The sequence below is a fragment of the Canis lupus genome, unplaced genomic scaffold (genome assembly GCF_011100685.1).
Source record: "Canis lupus familiaris isolate Mischka breed German Shepherd unplaced genomic scaffold, alternate assembly UU_Cfam_GSD_1.0 chrUn_S1688H1882, whole genome shotgun sequence".
Taxonomy (NCBI): Eukaryota; Metazoa; Chordata; class Mammalia; order Carnivora; family Canidae; genus Canis; species Canis lupus.
The window spans coordinates 28,646-50,935 of record NW_023330535.1 but is presented as its reverse complement, the minus strand read 5'-3'; the positions used below and the strand labels follow the sequence as shown (position 1 = coordinate 50,935).

The window sequence follows — 22,290 nt, the reverse complement described above, 5'->3', positions numbered from 1 at the left end:
ACCCCAGGATCACGCCCTGAGCCAAAGGCAGGCGATAAACCGCTGAGCCACCCAGGGATCCCCTAGCTGTTCACTTTAAAATGGTCAATCCTAGGGTCACCTAGACCCAGGGTTGAGAGTCAGCCTTTGGCCCAGGGCGTGATTCCCGGGTCCCGGGATCGAGTCCCACATGGGGCTCCCTGCATGGAGCCTGCTTCTCCCTCTGCCTGTGTCTCTGCCCCTCTCTGTGTGTCTCTCCTGAATAAGAAATAAAATCTTTTTAAAAAGAAAAAAATAAAAATAAAACGATCAATTCTAAAACAAAATAAAATAGGGGTGCCCGGGTGGCTCCGTCTGTTAAGAGCCTGCCTTGGGCTCAGGTCATGATCCTGCTCTGGGATTGAGCACCGTGTCAGGCTCCCTGCTGAGGGAATTCTGCTTCGCCCTCTCCTCCTCTCCTCGTTGTGCTCTCTCACACTCTCACTCTCTCAAATCAATCAAAATTTAAAAAAATAAATAAAATGCTTATTAATTCCATGTTATGTGAATTCTGCCCCAATTAATATACATATATAATATATATTTTTATCCCCCCTTACATTCTGCCCGCCTGCGGCGAGGGCCTTACTTGCCACCCCCCACTCTTGGACTTGTTTAATTTTAACTAAAAATAAAGAGGGTGACAAACTGAAAGAAGCTTGGGCCACACAAAAATCTGGGATTGAGTTCCAGGTCACAGAATAACTCTTTTGACTCAAAATTCCCTATCATGTGTGCACAGGGAAGGTTCTGGAACCCGGATCCTCGCTCACCACCTGGACATCACCACACACCGGACAAAACACAAACACACTTTCTCCCCCACGAGGTTGTTGGGAAAAGTTTAATTGGCTACAGAAATTTGTGAGAACCAAAGGCCACCTCTAGAGTAAAAAGGGTGGTGGCCTTTTGGTTCTGGTTTCTCTATTATTAGATCTCCTTCGAAGGTCTACATCCATGTTTAGTGGAAAATAAAGGGATTCTTTAAGAGTGTGATTTCCTCAGTTCCTTCATCCTGGCTTCAATTACTTCAGAGCCTTAAAAAAAGAAGAAGAAAAAGAATGTAAGTATTAGCAACATTGGAAACTAAGACTGTAAAGTGCCTCCAGCTAGCCTTTGCACCATCTTGGTTTGCTCCTAAAGGACTTTATGTTTGAGGCAAACATAAATAGAGAGATGCTTTCTCTGGTGAACATGAATATCCTATCCCTAAGTGATATGAAGAGAGCTCATAATGGAGCGATTAACTCTTTACAGTTTCCAGAAGCTGCTGTCTATGAAAGAGAGCTGCTCATCCATTTCACGGCAGCCTTAACGCTGGAGTTATCCCAGGCACTATCAGCCTCAGAACTTGAATCTAATAAAGCTCTCCAGGCTGCTATCCTCCCTCATAAAGCCTAAAAGAGCCGTGGGAAAAATAAGCGGCCCTCAGAAGCCAAGCCAGTCTCAGGCATCTCCCTTCAAAGAAATAAAAGACCATTTTATTTCATACAAACCCAAGGAAATCTGTTTTTCCATGAATGACCTAAACCGGGGGTCACCAAACTGCTTTTGTAAATAAAGTTTTATTGGGACACAGCCATGCCCATTCATTCTTTTTTTATTGGTGTTCAATTTGCCAACATATAGCATAACACCCAGTGCTCATCCCATCAAGTGCCCCCCTCAGTGCCCGCCACCCAGTCACCCCCCACCCCCCACCCGCCATGCCCATTCCTTTATGCTTTTGCCCTGTAATGGCAAAGCAGAATAGTTGCAACGGAGACCGCACGGCCCACAAATCCTAAAATATTTACTCTCCAGCCCTTTATGGAACACATTTGCTGACTTATTACAACTCTAACCACTATAGCCTCCATTTACAGGTGCTCTTACATATTTCTCCCCAGCCTCAGGTGCATTCCAGTTTCTCAAAAGTATGACTGGCCGTCAGGTCTGTCCTAGCTATGACCTGGGATGCTCCTATTTGACCGCTACCTATGCTGATCAAATAGGAGCATCCCGAGAGAGCAAAATCCTGCAAGGCAAGTCATAAGATGCTCCCTTCTCCACCAGGACAACAGCTTGTCTCTAAGACAGATAGAGAATACTTGAAGATTCCATCTTACCCTCTCAGGCAGTCCTGATTATTCCGAGTCATTAGTTTCAGCTTATTTCCAACTCAGCTATTCTTGGCTCTGAAAAGCTGTCATCACTGGCATCGCTGTATCTATCACTAGATCAAAAGAGGAGCTAATTTAGCAAGTTGTAAAAAACCCTGGACACTTACTGCATTTACAATTCCAAACACTTTTCATACTTAATATCCACTCAGAGAAAATGCCAAGGGATAGTCTACTAGCACTGTCTAGTCACTACAGAAAGAGGTGAGTCCAAACACACACCATGGTCTTTTTTCAGAGGAGCTGATTATTCGCTTGCATCTTAAGTTGGAAGTAAAATTTATAAAATCAGAAAATTTATAAAATCATTTCAATTTACATTAAAATTTATAATCTTCTGAAGACCACTAGTAGAGACCAGCAGCATTAAATTTTCCATTCCAACAAACATTCTCATACATCCAAAGCTTTGAGAACTAATTTGGGGGATTCCCTGGGTGCTCAGTGGTTGAGAGCCTGCCTTCGGCCCAGGGTGTGATCCTGGAGACCCGGGATCGAGTCTGGCGACAGGCTCCCTTGCATGGAGTCTGCTTCTCCCTCTGCCTGGGTCTCTGCCTTTCTCTGTGTGTCTCTCATGAATAAATAAATAAAAATCTTTTAAAATAAAAAAAATTTCAAAAAAGAAATAATTTGTATGCTATTTTCACATTAGAAGCTCTATAAGGGGCACCTGGGTGGCTCAGCAGTTGAGCGTCTGCCTTTGGCTCAGGTCGTGATCCCTGGGTCCTGGGATCGAGTCCCACGTTGGGCTCCCTGCATGGAGCCTGCTTCTCCCTCTGCCTGAGTCTCTGCCTCTCTCTCTGTCTCTCATGAATAAATAAGTAAAATATTTTTGAAAAGAAGCAGCAGCTTTATGGGATGCTCTGACTACGTCGAGCCACATATAGTATTCAATACAGGACCAATTACTGATATAGATACTGCCACGTTGGGTTCTGTCAGAGGTACACCTTCTCCATGACATAACCTTGCAATTATAGTTTTGCTTCGAGCCATAGGCTTAGGCTGGGGTTCCTCTTGCTCAGTTCCAAATAAATCAGCTAGTAGATCAACTCTACAGGAGTGCTACCAATCTGTAGAGGCGACGTTGCCAAGAAGTGTTTTCTGCCTGAACCATTCCTAGCCTTGACCAACTTTTTGCTGACCTATAGCAAATAAGTCTGAATTCCATAACATGTGAAAATCCATTTTTTAAAAAGATTTTATTTATTTATTCATGAGAGACACACAGGCAGAGGGAGAAGTAGGCTCCCTGAGGGGAGCTCAACATGGGACTCAATCCCCAGGCCCCAGGATCATGCTGAGCCAAAGGTAGACGCCCAACCATTGAGCCACCCAGACACCTCCCCATTCTTTTTTTTTTTTTTTTTTTTCCTTTTTTTAAAGGAGGAAAGGGAACAACTGAAGAAATCCTATGCTGACAGGTTAGGAGACGAAGATTTACTCTACACATATGGAGCGAGTATCAATAAATACATAAACAGCAATGTAAAAGACAACCTCACTCTCCTCCCTGACTTTTGAACAAAATACTGGAAAGGCTGTGGGGGTGGGGCTGAAGTATGGAGAGGAGATAGAAGATTAAGGATTGGCAGAAAAGTCAAGATATGTTAGATAAACATAGAAATCAACAGAGTCTCAAAACAAGCAGAAGATACCTCCTACTTAGATTTTAGAGCAGGAAAATCACTTCTACTGTTACAAAAGGGTTTCCAATAAAGAAAACACAGGAATAACTAAAGAATGCTTTTTTAAAAAACTGCCCCCAAAAGTTGATTATGTCCTTCCTTATCCATGCACTCTCATTACACAAATGTCGAGTCCTTCCTGGTTCTGTGCAACAAAGAGGGAACTGGAAGTTGCGCTCAACTTCCTCTGGGAGAAGAAATGAAGGTTAGGGTGTTCAGTTGATTAACCCAGCACACAGCTCATTCGAGGTGGGACCAGAAGGCCCATCACACCAACCAAGGCCACAAGCTCAAGTCTTAGCTGTGCTGCAATGTACCCGCAGCACCTCGGGCCATGTCCACTGACTCCACAAGCAAGAAGGCCAAAGAGCCAAGGAAATTCCATTTTCTCAGGCATCAGATTTTATACTTGCTTTCTTCCCTACTTCTGAGCCCAGGGAAGAGTAAGGTGGACGCACATCTTCCCCCTCACACTCCTGGTTGTACTATTTATGAACCATGTACATTTGGACTGGTCACTTGACTCCTGAGAGTCTAGAAAAAAAGAAGTAACAATACCCACAACCACATAAGGGCCAAAAGAGAATGTATATAAATGTGCTCTGAAGACTATATACAATTATAGGCTGTTGCTGTTTTTGAGAATTATGTATTTATAACATGAGGGCAGCCTGGGTGGCTCAGCGGTTTAGCACCACCTTCAGCCCAGGGCCTGATCCTGGAGACCAGGGATGGAGTCCCGCGTCAGGCTCCCTGCAGGGAGCCTGCTTCTCCCTCTGCCTGTGTCTCTGCCTTTCTCTCTCTCTCTCTGTGTCTCTCATGAATAAATAAATAAAATCTTAAAAAAATATATTTATAACATGGTATCTCTCAAAAAGTCATGGAAATAGAAAGAAGTCATAAAAACTGCCAATTGCGTGATTTTCAGAATTGTTTCTTGTACCAAATACTTCCCTGCCCACATTAGCCAGCAGACTTGGGTGGGTCTGTTTCCAACCTAACAGCTCTCATTTCTGTCTGATGGCTGGCTGCCCCAAACTCTGACAACACATCAAAATGACATAGGGAGACTCTGCTTGAGTTTACTCATTTCTAAGGCAAATGAGTGGGTTCACTGATTTTCTTTCATATGTGTCAGGAACCAGAAGTAGGACAATGAAATAAATCACGGCACTCAAGAACAGAATCATCAAAATAGGCCTTGCTGCTCAACGTGCTCATTTTAGGGCACCCAGGTGCCAACAAAAAACAAGTGCTAGAAATAAAATCTGGATCATCACCACACACAGAATAGCAGTGGCTCCCGCACGTTCAATAAAATGTGAGTACTCTGTGCTGCATATGACTTAGGGGTTCATTTTTGTTTCACACAGAACAAACTTAAAGAAGTCATAAGATATACTTGTCTGGGTATATTTTCACTTAATTCGCAACATCTCAGCTCTATCTTAAGACTAACCCATCTTTTTAAATAATCTTCTCTGTACACACACATGGGCACACACGCATTTCTCAGTAGAGAAAATTATTCGATATGAAGGTCTTACATGTTAAACTTTATGAAATGCCACAGAATACAGATCCACATGTGTGTGTCTTGATATATTTGAGGAGGGGAAGTTTTAAACCTGCACTACCCAATATGGGAGCCACAAGCCACATGATGCTATCTGCAAATTTAATCCATTAAAAAATGGATTACAAATATCTACAAATTTAAATCCATTAAAACCGAATTGAATTGAAAATCTCACTCCTCACTCACACATATTAAGCTGCACTTCGAGTGCTCAGTATGTTACCAGGTCGCTCGGTTCTTGTCCCAGATACACCAAAGCATTGGAGACCCAAGACCAGAATGGGAACATAGGGTTGATTAAGTGGAGAAGTAGAGTACACTTTTTTTTTTAATGTTTATTTATTTATGATAGTCACAGAGAGAGAGACATAGGCAGAGACACAGGCAGAAGGAGGAGCAGGCTCCATGCAGGGAGCCCGATGTGGGATTCGATCCCGGGTCTCCAGGGTCGCGCCCTGGGCCAAAGGCAGGCGCTAAACCGCTGCGCCACCCAGAGTACACTTTCAAGAGAGAAAGCAGGCCACTGCTAGAGCAAGAGGGGCAAGGGCCCCAAGAAGCTCTAGCTGCAACCTCTTAAACCTGCTTTCTGCATATGTAAATTTGGCTTTGATTGACATGTTTGATTGACAGCTGATGGTTACATAACATTTTTGTCTTCTGCGCATGCACCTACCCATGATGCATTCTGTTATGATCGTATTTGTTTATGTATTGTATATTTATGAGTTTCTAATGAGCTTTTGCTGTGACCTTAAGGACAAATTGTGCCTTTTGGGCGCATGCTCAGCTCTCAGAAGTCCCTTTGTGGCTTCTGAGCTGGCTCTGTGGCTAGGCCTTTCTGCTTCCGTTAGCCCTTAGAGGTGGCTCTGAAGGTGTGTGGCTGTTAACTCTCAGGGGTGGCTCTGAGGGTATTGGTAGCATCTGTTTTATCCCTCCTCCCTCATACCTAACTGCCCAACAAATAATCATGTTGGGCTGGTGACTGTCACCTTGGGCAGTGTAGCTTATAGAACATTTCCATCATTGCAGAAAGTTCTATTGGATAGCACCAATTTTAAAACAAATGAATAGGGGGATCCCTGGGTGGCTCAGCAGTTTAGCGCCTGCCTTCGACCCAGGGCGTGATCCTGGGGTCCCGGGATCGAGTCCCACGTTGGGCTCCCTGCATGGGGCCTGCTTCTCCCTCTGCCTGTGACTCTGCCTCTCTCTCTGTGTCTCTCATGAATGAATAAATAAAATCTTTTAAAAAATGTTAAAAAAAATGAATAATGATTTAAAAAACAACAAACTATAATCACCATCCAATGATTCTCCTTGTCACTCCTTAAAAAAAATTTTTTTAAGGTCTGGCTATCCACAGTTAATTAAAATCATGGCAAATGTCTCTCATGCATGCATGCACTCCCCAAATAATGGAAGTACTCTTTCCAAAAAGGTTTATATAATCTTTTTAAGCAGGCTCCAAGCCCAATATGGGGCCGGAACCCACAACCCAGAGGACAAGAATCACATGCTTTACCAACTGAGCCAGCCAGATGCCCCCTATATTATTTTTTACAAGATAAAATCAAAATCACCAACAGTGACTCATGGGAATCTCTATCCTTACAAAACCAGCTTGATTTATGAGACTTGTCTGCAACAATTTACATGCGGTTCTTTGACAAAAAAAAAAAAGGTTTATCATAGTCATTTGTTTGTCAAAGATTCCTGGTTCCTAATAAATTCCCAATATAAGAAAACATATATATTCCAAGGCGCTAGGACAAGATATGGTAATGCCTCATATAGCCCACCTTTTATGCCACCCCAGGGGCAGCCATTAAACCACTTCTACTCCATTAACAGAAAGAGGTGATTGGAATTTTTAAAAATTTTGATGGCATACTTCGGATTCCCAGCATGCATGAGTTCCTGCAATACTTTGTATCAAAATCCATTTCATGTAGAAAAAGCATGTTTTAAAACAGGTTGCCATGCACACAGTTTTCTCCAAAGCATTGTTACTGCTACACTTACTTCCTTTTCAAAGAGCCCCTGGAAGCCATAAAATGTAAGAGCATTGGAATAAAAACTTACTATGCTTTGATGAGTTTTGCATTGAATAATAAATGGTAGACTACAACCCCAGCAGGGCATTAAAAGCACAGTAGTCTCTATCACTATTAACTCCATTCCTGGCTGGCACCATATCATCAGCACTGCAGTGGACCACCATCAATAAAGAGCACCTTTTAATCAACATTTAATCCCTAATGGAAAATGTACTTAAATGTGGTTTATTAGCAGCACTTTACCAAAAAAAAGTCTCAAGGTATGGAGTTGGTGACAAACAACAGTGCTGGTTTTGTTTTGGTTTTTTGTTTTGTTTTTTTTGTTTTTTTTTTAAATGGTGCTGTTTTAAAGGGTGTTTAAAAAACTGGTAAAAAAGAATCATTTTTTTCCAGTTCACTTTTGCTGGAAATGTAACAAAGGGGAAAATGTCATATTTTTATGTGAATTTAAAATTTACTAAGCACCAGGACGCCTGGGTGGCTCAGTGGTTGAGGATCTGCCTTCAGCTCAGGGCATAATCACTGGGTCCAGGGATTGAGTAACATATTGGGCTCCCCCATGGGGAACCTGCTTCTCCCTCTGTCTGTGTCTCTGCCTCTCTCTGTCTCTCACAAATAAAAAACTAAAAATATTTTTTAAAAATTTACAAAGCACCATCTCAACTATTCTTTATAGCAGCCCACAAGGATGAAGATCCTGAGGTTTAGAAGTAGAGACTTAGAAAAAAGTGCCTAGTAAGTAGCAAATCCAGAAATCAAATCCATAGCACCTGCTCTACTCATCCACCCTGTCCCCAAAGAAACAAACTATTTGCACCTGTTGGGGAGCAAGAATTTCCTGTTCTCTTTAAGATACTCCACCCTGGACTAGGCATAAAGGGAATGCGACAGATGAACAGAAGAAACCTGGAGGGACAGAAGTTTCTCTTAAGCCTTCAGGGTCTTTTTTTTTTTTTTTTTTTTTAAGATTTTATTTATTCATAGAGACACAGAGAGAGAATGAGAGGCAGAGACACAGGCAGAAGGAGAAGCAGGCTCCATGCAGAGAGCCTGACGTGGGACTTGATCCAGGGTCTCCAGGATCACGCCCTGGGCTGCAGGCGGTGCTAAACCGCTGTGCCACCGGGGCTGCCCGCCTTCAGGGTCTTGATTGCCTTCAGCTCCAAACAGTCCACGTGCCAAAGCGGCATATTTTGACATCTGTCCCAAACCCCTTCAAACCTGGAATAATCTTTATGCCAAAGTGGCCCATCTTGGGGCTGCTTGCCTTTGGCCCCTGCACACCACACATTGCAAGAATGGTCCTTGACAACATCAACCATGCACCCTAAAGTTTAAGAAAAAAACAGGCAAGGTGATTCCAAGTTTAAAATAGCGCTGGGAAATACACATCAGATTCTTGCAGGGGGAAAGAGTATCTTACCCTCCTAGTCAAAGGAAAGAGGTACCCAAGGGGGAGATAAGTATGCCTTAGAGGGAGAAAGGCAGATGCTACAATCAATAGAGAGGCCTCCCCATGCCCAGGGTCAGGAATGATTCGGGGAACTAGCATCCTAACAAGAGATTGGCGTTCGCCTCTCACTAAGTAGTTCAGGAATGTATGTATATACACTGATAAATCAAGGGCCACAAAAGCAGTGTGAGCTGAGGCAAAGGCATTAAAAACTTCTAGGGAGATCAAGGGACTGCAAGCTGTTCCCTATGGATTGTTGTGCATTTTGTTCTCTAAGTCAAGGGAAGCCACTGAGAGTTTTAAATTCCAAAATAATGTAGGAAGATGGATTGAGAAGAGGAAAGCTGAAGGGATAGAGACCAGATAGGAAGCTTTGTGGAAGGCAAGAGATGAAGAAGACCAGAACTAAGGTAAAATTAATGACAATCATTCCTACTCAGGGGCACCTCACTGGCTCAGTCAGTAGAGTGTGACTCTTGATCTCAGGGTTGTGAGTTCAGTCCCCATGTTACTGGCAGAGCTTACTTAAAAAATAATAATAATAATTTCCATTTAATTTCGCACCATAGACCAGACACTGTGCTAAGTGCTTTATACTTAGTATGAAACTTCATCTTCATTAAGTGGGTACCATGTCAAGTGGGTACCATTACCATGCCCTTTTTATAAAGAAACTGATGCAGAGAAGAGTGAAGTCACAGAACAGTGATTATAATCATGGAATGAACCATGTATGGATATAGAATAAAGATTGGAAGGAAATCCTAAAAATGAACACACTGTGTTAGGCTGGTGGGTTTACAGGTCCTTTCTTTCTATTTTCAAAATCTTCTGCAATGCTACATCTAGAAGTCAACCAGAAAATATTTCCAAGCTGGAAGCCAGCATGTCACTTAGATGGAAAATCCAAAGAGAGTCACAGAAGAGAAACTAGAGACAATGGTGAATGAAAATGGTCACCTTCTCTCCCTGATTGCTGCCAGGACCCAAAGATAAAAACGGAGAGATAAGGATAAGCATGAAGGAGAGAATGGACTCAAATCCTAGGAGTACACAAGGTATCGGGAAATGGAAAGATCTGGCTCTAGGTATGTAGTTCCTTTAAGGGCCTTTTGATTATAAAGTAGTTTCAACTTTTGAGTTCGGCCTGAAAAAAGTCAAGCAAATATAGAGAATCACTGAGTAATTTCCCTTCTCGTTTCTGTACCAGACTGCTTCCTGTTTTGCCACAAAAAGTCGATTTCTCTGTACAAAAGGTAGTATATGTCAGGTGGAGGCATGGAATCCAGGGTCCTAAAACCTAGGATAAAATGCTGCTCAAATGTCTTGAAATCCTGGCTTTATACTTTAAAAATACATTACCTCAAAGAGCTGCATGTCTGTGAACTGCTGACTGCGCCCCATCTAAGTTCTTGCTTTCCAACATGGAACAAGCACTCTGCAAGCAGGAGAGTTTTACTCTGACCTGACATGTGGGCATGACAAATGGGCATGAGAAATGATAGCATCATCCAAACTGAAAGGTGTTTCTCAACTTGGTATGTAGGTGAGTGAGCCTAAGAGCCCTGCAGGGCAGCCCCAGAGAACCACGTGCTGGAAAAAAACCTCGGAATAACTTTGGACTCTGATCCCTCTTCTGTTTCCAGTTGCTTAAAAATGGAATTCTGAACAGAGATGATATATTCTGTTTCTAGATACTAAAGAACTCAAAATTACAAGCACCTTTGTATAGTCTATTTAGTATAAGCCTCTAATAATAGTCTTCTTATAATCACATGAAACAGTCTCATTCTATTAGATGATATGCCAGCAAAACCATGCAAATGTGCGGTCACCTTTTGTACGTGGGACAGATTATGTTTACATACCAGAGGAGAGAGCTCAGCAAAGAATTACAACAATCTCCCACTGGATTTGTTTTTTCTAAAACTGGCTTATTAGACTTGTGCATAAAAAGAGTTAACACAGCGGGCCTGAGGCTGCTATGTTTAGAAGGTCCTGCTTAAGGAGGGACTCAGGAACTTGACTTTCAGATTGTGTTCTCCATTAGCAACTGATAAGGTCATTTCACTGGGTGTAGGCTGATGTGATTTATGGTGAATGCTTGCTTTCCTTCTGAGAGTCTGGAATCTGAGTGGTTACTAGGTAGAGAATGCCTATGAAACCAGCCCCAATAAAAACCCTAAACTCTGAGTCTCAGATGGGCTTCTCTGGCCATAAACATCAAGCACATGTTGCTGCATGTTCACTGCTGAAGGGGAGGTGAGCTCTGCAGGACCTCTCATGGGAGGGAGGGAGCATAGGAAACCTGCAAATAGGTTTCTCCAGACCCCACTTACACCTTTTTTTCTTACTGAGCCAGCTGGGTATGCTTACTCTGTCACCGAAGTGAATTTTAACCATGAGTACAACTATATTCTGATTTCCTTCTAGTGAATCATCAAATGTGTGGGTCGTCTCGGGGAACCCCCAAAACAAAGCCTTTCAATTTGATTTGGCATGTACTTTTGAGTAGCTTATAAAAACCTAAAAAATACTATCCTAAAACTGTCATGCCTCTTGAACAGAAAACTACAAGTTGAAAACCGGGTGGAACTGGTCCTCATAACTGCTGCCACTCTATGGACAGCAGAGTAGCCAAGACTTCAGCTCTAGATCCCAAGACAATCATCTTACCGCAACTTCCCAGGCACTAAAAGAGAACTGTTCTCCACAGGCAGACCGCAGAGGTTATAGTTCAGGTGGACCTGCTCAAAGCCAAAGATTTTTGCATTCTGGGCTTTAAAGATGTCAGCTGCACATGTGCCATATAATTACATACCGTCAGCCAATTTCTGGGAAAGGAAGTCATTATGCTAGTGTTCATATTCCTTAGTACATTTGTTTATGGTTGATTACAGACAGTCATCTTGTTTGACAGAAATACAGTACCAAGCCCGCTCACATTAGAGACCGGCCATCAAAGCAGTTGTTTGCTTTTTTGACATTTACTAATGCCACAGAGCTGGGCAGAGAGGGGTTGCAGTGCAAGCTTCCTCCAGAACCTGGGTATCTGTCACTGGGTTAACTCACGGTCACCATTCTTAGCTGGAAAACTCTCTTCGAGGTGTCAAAATTAGACTAGACCATATCCATCCTCCCCTGCTACCTACAGTTATTACTTTAACGGGTACTAAACAACCTCGAGTGCTGGGGAGCCAGGGACACCAAGATATATAAGGTGCTGGCTGCCCTCAAGAAATGCACCGGATCATAGCGGATATGTAGGAATTCTCTACCACGGAAGCCTGCTATTCTGCTATAATTCCAATAGCAGTAGCTGAGTTATATTAAGAAGTCTTTCCTTCTCCTCGAGACACACTGAGTCTTGCTCAGGAGTTGCTAGCAAGCAACAATTTTTCTCTGCAACTGCTGGTAAGCTGCACCCAGAGACCACCATCCCCCCTCCACGGGAATCAAGGGGCCATCTAACACACAGGTGGCCAGTCCACACAGACTAGGTAACACTTGTTCTTAGCTGTTGCTTGCAAACAACCAACCAGTCTGGTGTGACTTATTTCTCCCAGCCATCTAACTTCCTCCACTGTCACTCTCCTTTTACATGCCAGCACCTGAAATGATGGAGACTACGAAGTGGCTGAGCAGGGTCACAGCACACATGCGACATGAGACCACACTGGTATTCCCAATCTGCTGCATAGGCCACGCAGTGTCAGAGCACAGGGAGCTCTCTCTTCGCATGCAATCTCATGCACAACCATGCCACACGAGCCTGATAAAGTGCAGCTGCTCGGCTGAAGCAGGGAAGAGCCCGGGGTCCCCTCACCTGCTCCTCCTCACGGCAGCCCAGACTGCAGCTCCGCTGGGCACCGTTTGAAAACCAAAGCCCTGGTTCAAGGGTGCAAGGAGTGAGCATTCATTCAGTAAGACACCCAACACGGAAGTATGTAAAGCTGTTCCCATTTGAAAACATGGGTAGGGGCAGCCCCAGTAGCTCAGTGGTTTAGTACCTGCCTTCGGCCCAGGGCATGATCCTGGAGACCCGGGATCAAGTCCCACATCGGGCTCCCTGCACGGAGCCTGCTTCTCTCTCTCCCTCTGCCTGTGTCTCTGCCTCTCTCTCTCTCTGTGTCTCTCATGAATAAATAAATAAAATCTTAAAAAAAAAGAAAGAAAGAAAAAAAGAAAACATGTGTAAAAGAAATGAGAGACAGCTGTGAGCTTCTCCTAGCAAAGTAATGTCACAAAGAAGCGAGCTTGTGTAACACAAGCACACGCATACACACCAGACACCTCTCCTGGAAGCTCTCTACTGCAACATCACAAGGGTTATTTGCTAGGATGAGTGTCAGCAAAGGTAATCTTCTAAACGATATATATCCAGTTACTGTGGTAATAACCCTTCCTAACCCTTCTCTGATTCTGGCTAGCTCCACCCACTTTGCAAGTTATTGCATCCAATATTCTCGAATGAGAAGTAAAGATACACATTCTCCCCAAACTAATATTTAAATGTAAGGAAATTTTAACGAAAATCCCTAAGGGATTTTTAAAATTTGAACCTAATTTTAAAAATCATTGTATAATTCATCTGGAAAAATAGCAAAATATATATTTTAAAAAGTTTAATAATGGGGGATCCCTGGGTGGTGCCTGCCTTTGGCCCAGGGCACGATCCTGGAGACCCGGGATCGAGTCCCATGTCAGGCTCCCTGCATGGAACCTGCTTCTCCCTCTGCCTGTGTCTCTGCCTCTCTCTCTCTCTCTATGTCTATCATAAATAAATAAATCTTTAAAATAAATAAATAAAAATAAAAAGTTTAATAATGGGCGTAGGGTAGATAAAGTCTTGATTTACAGTAATGCTATGATAATGAAAAGGGTGATAAGGGTTCGAAATAAGAGAAAAATCATCAGTGGAACAAAACAGAAATCCTTCCAACTTATTAACCATGGGGATAGCGGGCGGGAGTGTGTGTGTGTACAGATCGTACCTTACACACTATGCCAATTATCAAGTACATATAGATTACAGATTTTTTTTTTTAAGATTTTATTTATTTGAGGGATGCCTGGGTGGCTCAGCGGTTGAGCCTCTTGCCTTCAGTCCAGGGCGTGATCCTGGAGTCCTGGGATCGAGTCCAGCATCAGGCTCCCTGCATGGAGCCTGCTTCTCTCTCTGCCTCTCTCTGAATCTCTCATGAATAAATAAACAAAATATTAAAAAAAAAGATTTATTTGAAAGAGAGAGGAGAGAGAGAGAGAGAGAGAGAGAGAGGAGAGAGAGAACACACAAGCCAGGGCAAGGGGAGGGACAGAAGGAGAGGGAGAACCAGACTCCTTGCTGAGCAGGGAGCCTGATATGGGGCTCGATCCCAGGACCCCGAGATCATGACCTGAGCTGAAGGCAGATGCTTAACGGCCTGAGCCACCCAGGCACCCCAGATTACAGATTTAAATTGTAAAATTGAAACCATGAGAGTGCTAGTGAAAAACAAATGGGCTAAAACAAAACAAAACAAAACAAAAAAACAAATGGGCTGCTTTTATATGATATTTTTGAAAGGGAAAGAAAGATTTTAGGTATTATACTAAAGGAAAAATCCATAAAAGTTAAAGATCTGACTGCATAAACTTTAAAAAAACATAAATAGGGGTGCCTGGCTGGCTCAACCAGTGGAGCATGCAACTCTTGACTTCAGGGTTGTTAAGCCCCACATTGGGTGTAGAGATTACTGAAAAATAAAATCTTTTACAAAAAAACATAAAGACTATATAAAGTCCTTCTTTATAACTTTTTTTTTAATTAATTTTTCTCTTCCCTTTTTTTTTTAAATTTTTATTTTTTTTAATTTTTATTTATTTATGATAGTCACAGAGAGAGAGAGAGAGAGGCAGAGACATAGGCAGAGGGAGAAGCAGGCTCCATGCACCAGGAGCCCGATGTGGGATTCGATCCCGGGTCTCCAGGATCGCGCCCTAGGCCAAAGGCAGGCGCTAAACTGCTGTGCCACCCAGGGATCCCCCTTCTTTATAACTTTTAAAAAAGATTTTATTTATTTATTCATGAGAGACAGAGAGAGAGAGAGAGATAGAGAGAGAGAGGCAGAGACACAGGCAGAGTGAGAAGCAGGCTCCATGCAGGGAGCCCGATGTGGGACTCGATCCCGGGATTCCAGGATCACGCCCTGGGCTGAAGGCAGACGCCCAACCGCTGAGCCACCCAGGGATCCCCAAGTCCTTCTTTATAACTCCTTATGGAAAATGAAAACTATCATTAATAACTTCAAAGGCAAACAAACCCAGTTTGAAAAAGTATTTGCAACCTAACAAAGGATTAATGTCCTTTATATATAAAGAGCTTACCAATCAGTAAGAAAAAGGATATAATAGCAAAAGGAAAAATAGAGCAGAGGGTATGAACAGGCTATTCCTAAAAAAGCAAATAAACGTATAAAATATTTATATATATTCATTAATCAGAGAGTCAACAAAAGTAAAGCCCATTTTTCACCTATCAAAATGACAAAATTTCTAAAATAATACCCAGCATCAGCATGATTCCCAAAGTCGACATGTTACTGATGTTAGATATGAAGAAATTATTTTCATTCGGAGAAAAAATCAGGATCATTAAGAAAGAAAAAACCCTACTCTTCGCTTTACAAAAATCCTGTCATGATGTTTGATTTCAAGAGAAACCTAAAATGTCAAGAGAAACCTAAAATGTTGCTAAGGGCAGCTCGGGTCGGTGCTGAGAGCAGTAAGCTGGTTACCTAGAAGACAGCTTGCATCCCTGTTGCAAGTAGCCATGCAGGTTCCCGGTTGCCGCAAGTAATAGGCCCAGGTACGGAGGAGAAGGCTTCAACGGCCTAGAAGAAAACTCAGGATGGAATTGGACACCAACAAAATAGGGATGATCTGAAATGAGAATAATCATGATGTGACTGAAGCAGACAAACAGAGAGCTGCTTTCAAGGTCTTATCTTTGAATAAGAAAACACATCAAATGGTAAGATAATGAACCCGTTACCATCACCAACAGCTCCCCTCATGAACCGTGTTCACAGCAGAATTTCAAGCTGCAAAACACATCTCGCTTAATAAGAGATCTGGCATTTTATCTGTGCAAGGTGTTAGAGTGAGCAAAATTAAGCAACATTTTTGAAAGGCGAGACGAATTCTGCTTGCCCAAAGTTTTTTGAAGGCCCTTGGTAGATGTATGTTGACTCCATTCCCATGGTATCCCTCACACTGTAGGGCGAACTGTAGGTCGTTCTGTCTCTTAGCTGGCCTCTGGCCGTCCCCTCCAAGGTTGTTTCCGGTCTCAAGGGAAGAGTCCCCTGAGAATGCAGCAAGCACAACTACTTTTCCAGTCACAGCTTTAGGTTGGATATTTATCAGGGGTGGCTCCATGAAACGGAACTGGCACCCCTATTTCACCCTATGCCAACTTATCACCTGTGATTTAGAGTCTCAGAGTGATAAAAGGATGGCCTTTCAACATGTTAGTGGTGGTTATGGCTTGAGGTGGTAAGAGATCAAGATATTTTTATTTTCTTTCTTACACTTTTCCTTATTGCGTGAAACTTTTCCATGACTATATGTTATTTACATTATGGGGGAGAAATTAAGTGATTTTCATACTGAGGTTGTAAAAAACTCCTGTGTGAGCCATTCAAGTTCTCCTAAATGGAATAGGAACAGAAAAGTAGCTTTACCCAGCTGCTTTTAAACACACGAATCCCCTTTGGGATTGGAAAAAATTAAATGGGCAACATTTCGAAATCTGGGTAGAATTTTTACAGGATTACAAATTCCTTCCCCCAATCAGATCTCTCAAAAACTATGTTTTGGATTTTTGCCCCCCAGATTAGGAAGCAACTTCTAATTAGAAATCAGACAACTTGGCAGCCCGGGTGGCTCAGCGGTTTAGCGCCGCATTCAGCTCAGGGCATGATCCTAGAGTCCCTGGATCAAGTCCCACGTCAGGCTCCCTGCATGGAGCCTGCTTCTCCCTCTGCCTCTCTCTCTCTCTCTCTCTCTCTCTCTCTCTTTCTGTCTCTCATGAATAAATAAATAAAAAATCTTAAAAAAAAAAAAAGAAATCGGACAACTCTCTAATCTCATAATTACTATAGTACAGAGCATGGTCAGGGCTGTATTTCCTACTTCAAAAATCATTTTAATTGCTATGTATATCAAACCAACGATGACAGAATGTAAGTTTTATGGGGAGGGGAGTAAATATAACTTTGTAACTTTCAACAAGATGCTTTATAAAATGATCTGAAAATCTAGCATGGAATTCAAAGTCACAAATTCCCCTCACTTACAATTGGAGACCCAAAGCTCCTACTACAATAGTAAGGAAATGACGACTGAATGGAAATGCCCACTATCGTGAAGTTCTCATTTAAAGCTCTGCTATACAAAATGGTAGCTCTTAGCCACATGTGGCTATTTAAATTCATTCAAATTAGCTGAGCACACATCCAGTATTCAGTAGCCACACATGGCTAGTGGCTACCACACTGAACAGGGCAGAGTAGTCCATCATTGCAGCAAGTTTCACTGGACAGCTCTATGTCCAGAAAGATCCAGCGTGGAAATCCTGTACATCACATCTAGGAAGAAGCCTCCTTAAATGAGAGGGACACTCAGGTATGAAAGCCTGGTGAGGAGAATGCCACCTTCTTCCAGGAATGTGTCCTCTCAAGTAAAAGAAGAAAAGAAATGAAGCAAGTAGCTTTCAATTTAAGATGCAATGGCTCTTACAGCACAGCATCTAGGGATGTCTTTGAAAGACAGACAGTAATTGTGCTTTTGTACAACTGCAGACAGAAGCTACGCAGTGAATAATGTCATGGCTAGGGACAAAATATTTGAATGAATGGACCACTGTTCTGAATCACTTTCTCCAAAAGAGTCCCGTAGGTCAATATGAGGAAAGAAAGAAAAAGTTTCTATTTTGATGGTGTTCTATCAGTCAGATAAAGTATCTTTTAGATAGTGCTCTTAATTGCTTTGAATCACATTCTGACACTATAGTAATCTCAAACTTTATTGTTCCTTTTAGAATTCCTTTAGGAATGTAGAGATTCACGGATATGCTTCTAGGGGTAGCTAAGATCAGAATCTCCTGGGGAATTTGCCTTAATAAACTGAATTTCCTTGCAATCAGCTTTTAAAAAATGGCAGGATTTTACGGCGTCTCTCATTTCCTTTCCAACACCCGTGAAATTTGGAAGTGTCAATGGGAAACTAAATCCATGCAATGAAAGAGGCATCTAAGGATTTGCTGACAATAAGGAGGGCCAGGAGAATTAAAAGAAAGTAAGTACTTGAATGAAGTAAACAAACAGTAATCTGCTTAAGAAATTCTCTGCCCTCTCCCATGCCAGAAAGCTTTAAGAGACTTCAACCCTGACCAGGGATCTGCACTATAAAAATTCTAAATGATGGGCATTTCCATTAGAAAGACTATAGGAGGGATGCCTGGGTGGCTCAGGGCTGATCCCGAATCTGGGATGGGGTCCCACATGGGGCTCCTTGTGGGGAGCCTGCTTCTCCCTCTGCCTATGTCTCTGCCTCTCATAAATAAATTTTAAAAATCCTTAAAAAAAAAAAAAAGACTATAGGAAATACATCCTTATCTTCTAATTCAAAACTTCAGGCATGGATTGATAATCTTAGGTGGAATGTCTGGTGAAAAGAAGAAAAACAACATCCACCAAGGCAGTGGCAGGACCTGGTTTGGCTCCAGGCCCACCTGTGACTAGCTGGACAGCAAAGACAACATCTTTGCACCACAGCCTCCTTCTCTGTAAAGTGAGAATAACGTCACCCATCTTGTAAGTACATAAGCCCCGCAGGGCATCTAGTGAGAAGCATCTAGTGAGCGTGCTCTTAATGTCCACTGCTTTCCCTCTTTGAGGGTCCAGGTAACACGTTACTGCATTCAAAGAAGCCTTTGCCGACTTTAATTCTGCTCCCTGCCTGGGACCCCTGAAGAACCTAAACAGATTCCAGACAGAAAAGGAAAGGGACAGAGAAAAGGAATTTTAAGTAGAGGATGGTGACAGGGGCTAAGATGGTAAAAGAAGTAGGAAATTTAGAAGAGTAAGGCCAGAATATCTGGAGCCTAAAGAAGATAGGTTGAAAGGTAGGTTCTAGGAAATCATGCTACCATTTTTATAGTATCCTGTACAAACTAAGCATTCGATAAATGAGAGTGGTTTATCCACCAAATTCGTGTCACATGCACTGCACAGAGCCCCATCCTCCTTGGGAGGTGCTGTGGAGGGAAGGGCCTGGAGGCAGAAAGGAGCTTTGGTACCGCTCTGGGTCTGAGTCGCCATGCGTTGGGATGACGGGGAGAGGGATGGAAATGCAACCCCAACTCAATCTTTCTAGAGACAGAATCTACACAACTTGACAACTGATCACAAGTTGTGGGTATAAAGGGGAAGAGGAACTAAGTAAGTCTAATTTTAAGCCTGATGGTCTAGGACAGTGGTTCCCAACCAGAGGCGAATGTGCCCCTCAGAGACACTTGGCAATGTGTGGAGATGGTTTTGGGTGTGCGACTTTGGGCAAGGAGGGACAATGCTACTGGCATCCGGTGGGTAGAGGCCAGGGACGCTGCCAAATATCATATGGTGCACAGAACCACCCCCACTGCAAAGAATGATCCCCCTCCCCATGCCAGTGGTGCCCCCTCTCCTGAACAGGGAGACTGAGGATGACTTAGCAGAAATAGTCAGGAGGAACAACTAATTTGGAAAGCATGCAAACTTAGTTTTAAGTAAATGGAATTGGAAGCACTAAAACATCCAGATGGACAAACCGGTCAAGCAGGCACCTGAACATGTTAGGTTCAAGTTAAATGAAGTGTGTATGTGTGGATCTACAACAGGGGTTGGCAAACATTTCTGTAACAGGGGCCAGGCAATAAGTAATGTTCAAGACAGAGCTGGGGTCAGCAGTAAGCATGGGCTTACTATGTATTTGCAGCTCTGAATGAGAAAACTGTCCTCTGTGTCATCAGTGATGGTGGATGGTTTGCACCTAGGCTCTTGAGGGAGTCCCAGCCCACACATAAACAACTTCTTCGGCGGTCTTCCTCAACAGAAGTCACCATCCCCTTGTGCCATGTTTGGTCTTACTAAGAACTTCCCTGGGTGCAGTGACTAGTGTTCACAAGTCAAACAACTGGCCCACACTTGACCATGGAGCATAAGCGGTATGGAAAGGCAGATTCCAGGTAGAATGAGGGGCCAGGTTCTACATACAACAGACATCAAAACCAGTCACCAGTAGTGGGGTGGGCACCGGGCCATTCTTCCTCAAAAGAGAGAGAAAGGAGAGTGCTACTCAATGGTGGGCCACCTGCCTTGCCCAGAGCAAGTAACCTAGAGGCTAGCAAGAGGAGGAGGCCCAGAAATGGGGCAAGGATGGTAAGGAAGCATACTGCTAGGAGAACTGGTAGGCTCGGAGCAATGTGTCATTTTATGGTAGAGTCAGACTAGTGGGCCCCAAAGTGATTGGGATTATAAGTGGCTTGTTTTTTTCATGTACTTTATATTTAGTCATATTGTTTAAATTTAGTTGCGTATTTATTTCAAAGGAGAGAAGAAAAGGAGAGCAAACAAAATGAGTCTCAACGTAGATCTTCACATATGACGACAAATGATATTTTCATATATAACAACAATGAGACGTTAGTTTACCAGGAAAATTTTCAAAAACAAAGAGCCCCACTTACTTGCCAGTTCAATGATTTCCATCCTCTCTCCATCAACATCCTGACCTACAAAACTTAAGTCGTTCTGCTCCAACTGACTGATCAGGCTTGGGTTCACCTAAAAAAACAAGAAATTAAATTAAGACTTTGGGCAGCAGAGCCATACAGACATATCAGCTTATGAAAATGTCCTCTGTCAACTTGAATACAATTTTCTTAAAAAATAAATAAAAGAAAATAAAAATAAAAAAAGAAAATGTCCTCCCATCAATTGGGTGGGGATTCCATTTCAGTGATGCTCTTTACTAGTAGTTAATTTCTATATCCCACCCCCAAAGCCTATTTTTAAACTCATGATGAACCTGAGAAACAGTCTAATCACAGCCCCTAAACCTGAGAGGCCCACCTTCTGTTGCTCAAAGATGAGATTCAAAAAGTAAGACTGTGACACAGATATTCTGACTTGGAACCTTGAGATTAGCTATTTATAGCCATCACCATATTTGCTTCTTCCCTTGAGTTATGTGTAATTAACTGTTTCTCCCCAAATCACAAATCTCCTTGAGGATTGAAACTGTCTTATTTCCCTTGTGACTAACCTCAATGCTTCCTTCACACATAGTTACATAAAAGCTCTAAGGTGATGCTTGGAGCAATTTTTCTGCGTAGAATATTGGTAATAGACGACAACTCTATGGCCTGGTGCACAGCTCCTTCCCTCACTCATTGCATCCCTAGTCCTTTCCCAAACTTTTTAGCTTCTCCTTCACAGAAAGTACTAACTCATCTAAAATCAAAGTGGGGTCCTGCCTGTCCTCCTCAATCTTAACCCCATATGTTTTTATTTTTTTAACATTAGGCTAATTCTCACAATTTATAATTATTTTTCCTTTTTTCAACAGTTTTATTGAGATATAATTCACATACCATCCAATTCACCCACTAACAGTGTACAAACTCAATGGTTTTTAGCACATTCATAGAGGATTTCAGCCGTTGCCACAATCAGTCCAGGAATATGCCCTATCTCCTCTAACCATCATCCCCTAATCCCCTCATCACCTCCCCATCAGCCCTAGGCAACCACTAATCTACATTCTGTCTCTTCAGATTTGTCTGTTCTGAGCATTTCATGGTAATGGAACCATACAGTATGTAATCTTTTATGACTGGCTTCTTTCACTTAGCTAATGTGCTTTAGCTTCGTCTCTATAGTAGCATGTATCAATATTTCATTTCCTTTTATTATCAAATAATTTCACTGCATGGATAAACCACACTTCATTTACCCATTCATCAGTTGATGGACATTTGGGGTGTTTCTGCCTTTTTTTTTTTTTTTTTTTTTAGCTATTATGGCTAATGTTGCTTTGACCATTTGTATATAAGTTGTGTGCATGCACGTTTTCATTTCTCTTGGGTTATATATCTAAGTATGGAATTACTGGGTCATATGGTAACTCTAGCTTTAACTTTTTGAGGAGCTGCTAAATGATATTCCATTTTACATTTTACATTCCTACCAAGAGCATGTCTTTACCAACACTTGTTATTGTCCGTCTTTTTTTTTTTAATTGTCCGTCTTTTGAT

At 42.4% G+C, this 22,290-nt stretch overlaps 1 protein-coding gene across 1 annotated transcript in view; it reads right to left on the bottom strand.

Moving 5' to 3' along the window:
- Positions 1-844: 844 nt before the first annotated feature.
- Positions 845-22,290, bottom strand: part of LOC119878520 (CTP synthase 2-like) — a 39,303-nt gene continuing 17,857 nt past the window's right edge. Inside the window, exons 3-6 of the mRNA XM_038589144.1 lie at positions 20,722-20,818; positions 15,731-15,875; positions 2,127-2,233; positions 845-1,055 (exon numbers count right to left, since the gene is read on the bottom strand). Coding sequence (XP_038445072.1) covers positions 2,164-2,233; positions 15,731-15,875; positions 20,722-20,818 — 312 coding nt within the window. The 3' untranslated portion in view covers positions 845-1,055; positions 2,127-2,163. The remainder of the gene's footprint in view (positions 1,056-2,126; positions 2,234-15,730; positions 15,876-20,721; positions 20,819-22,290) is intronic.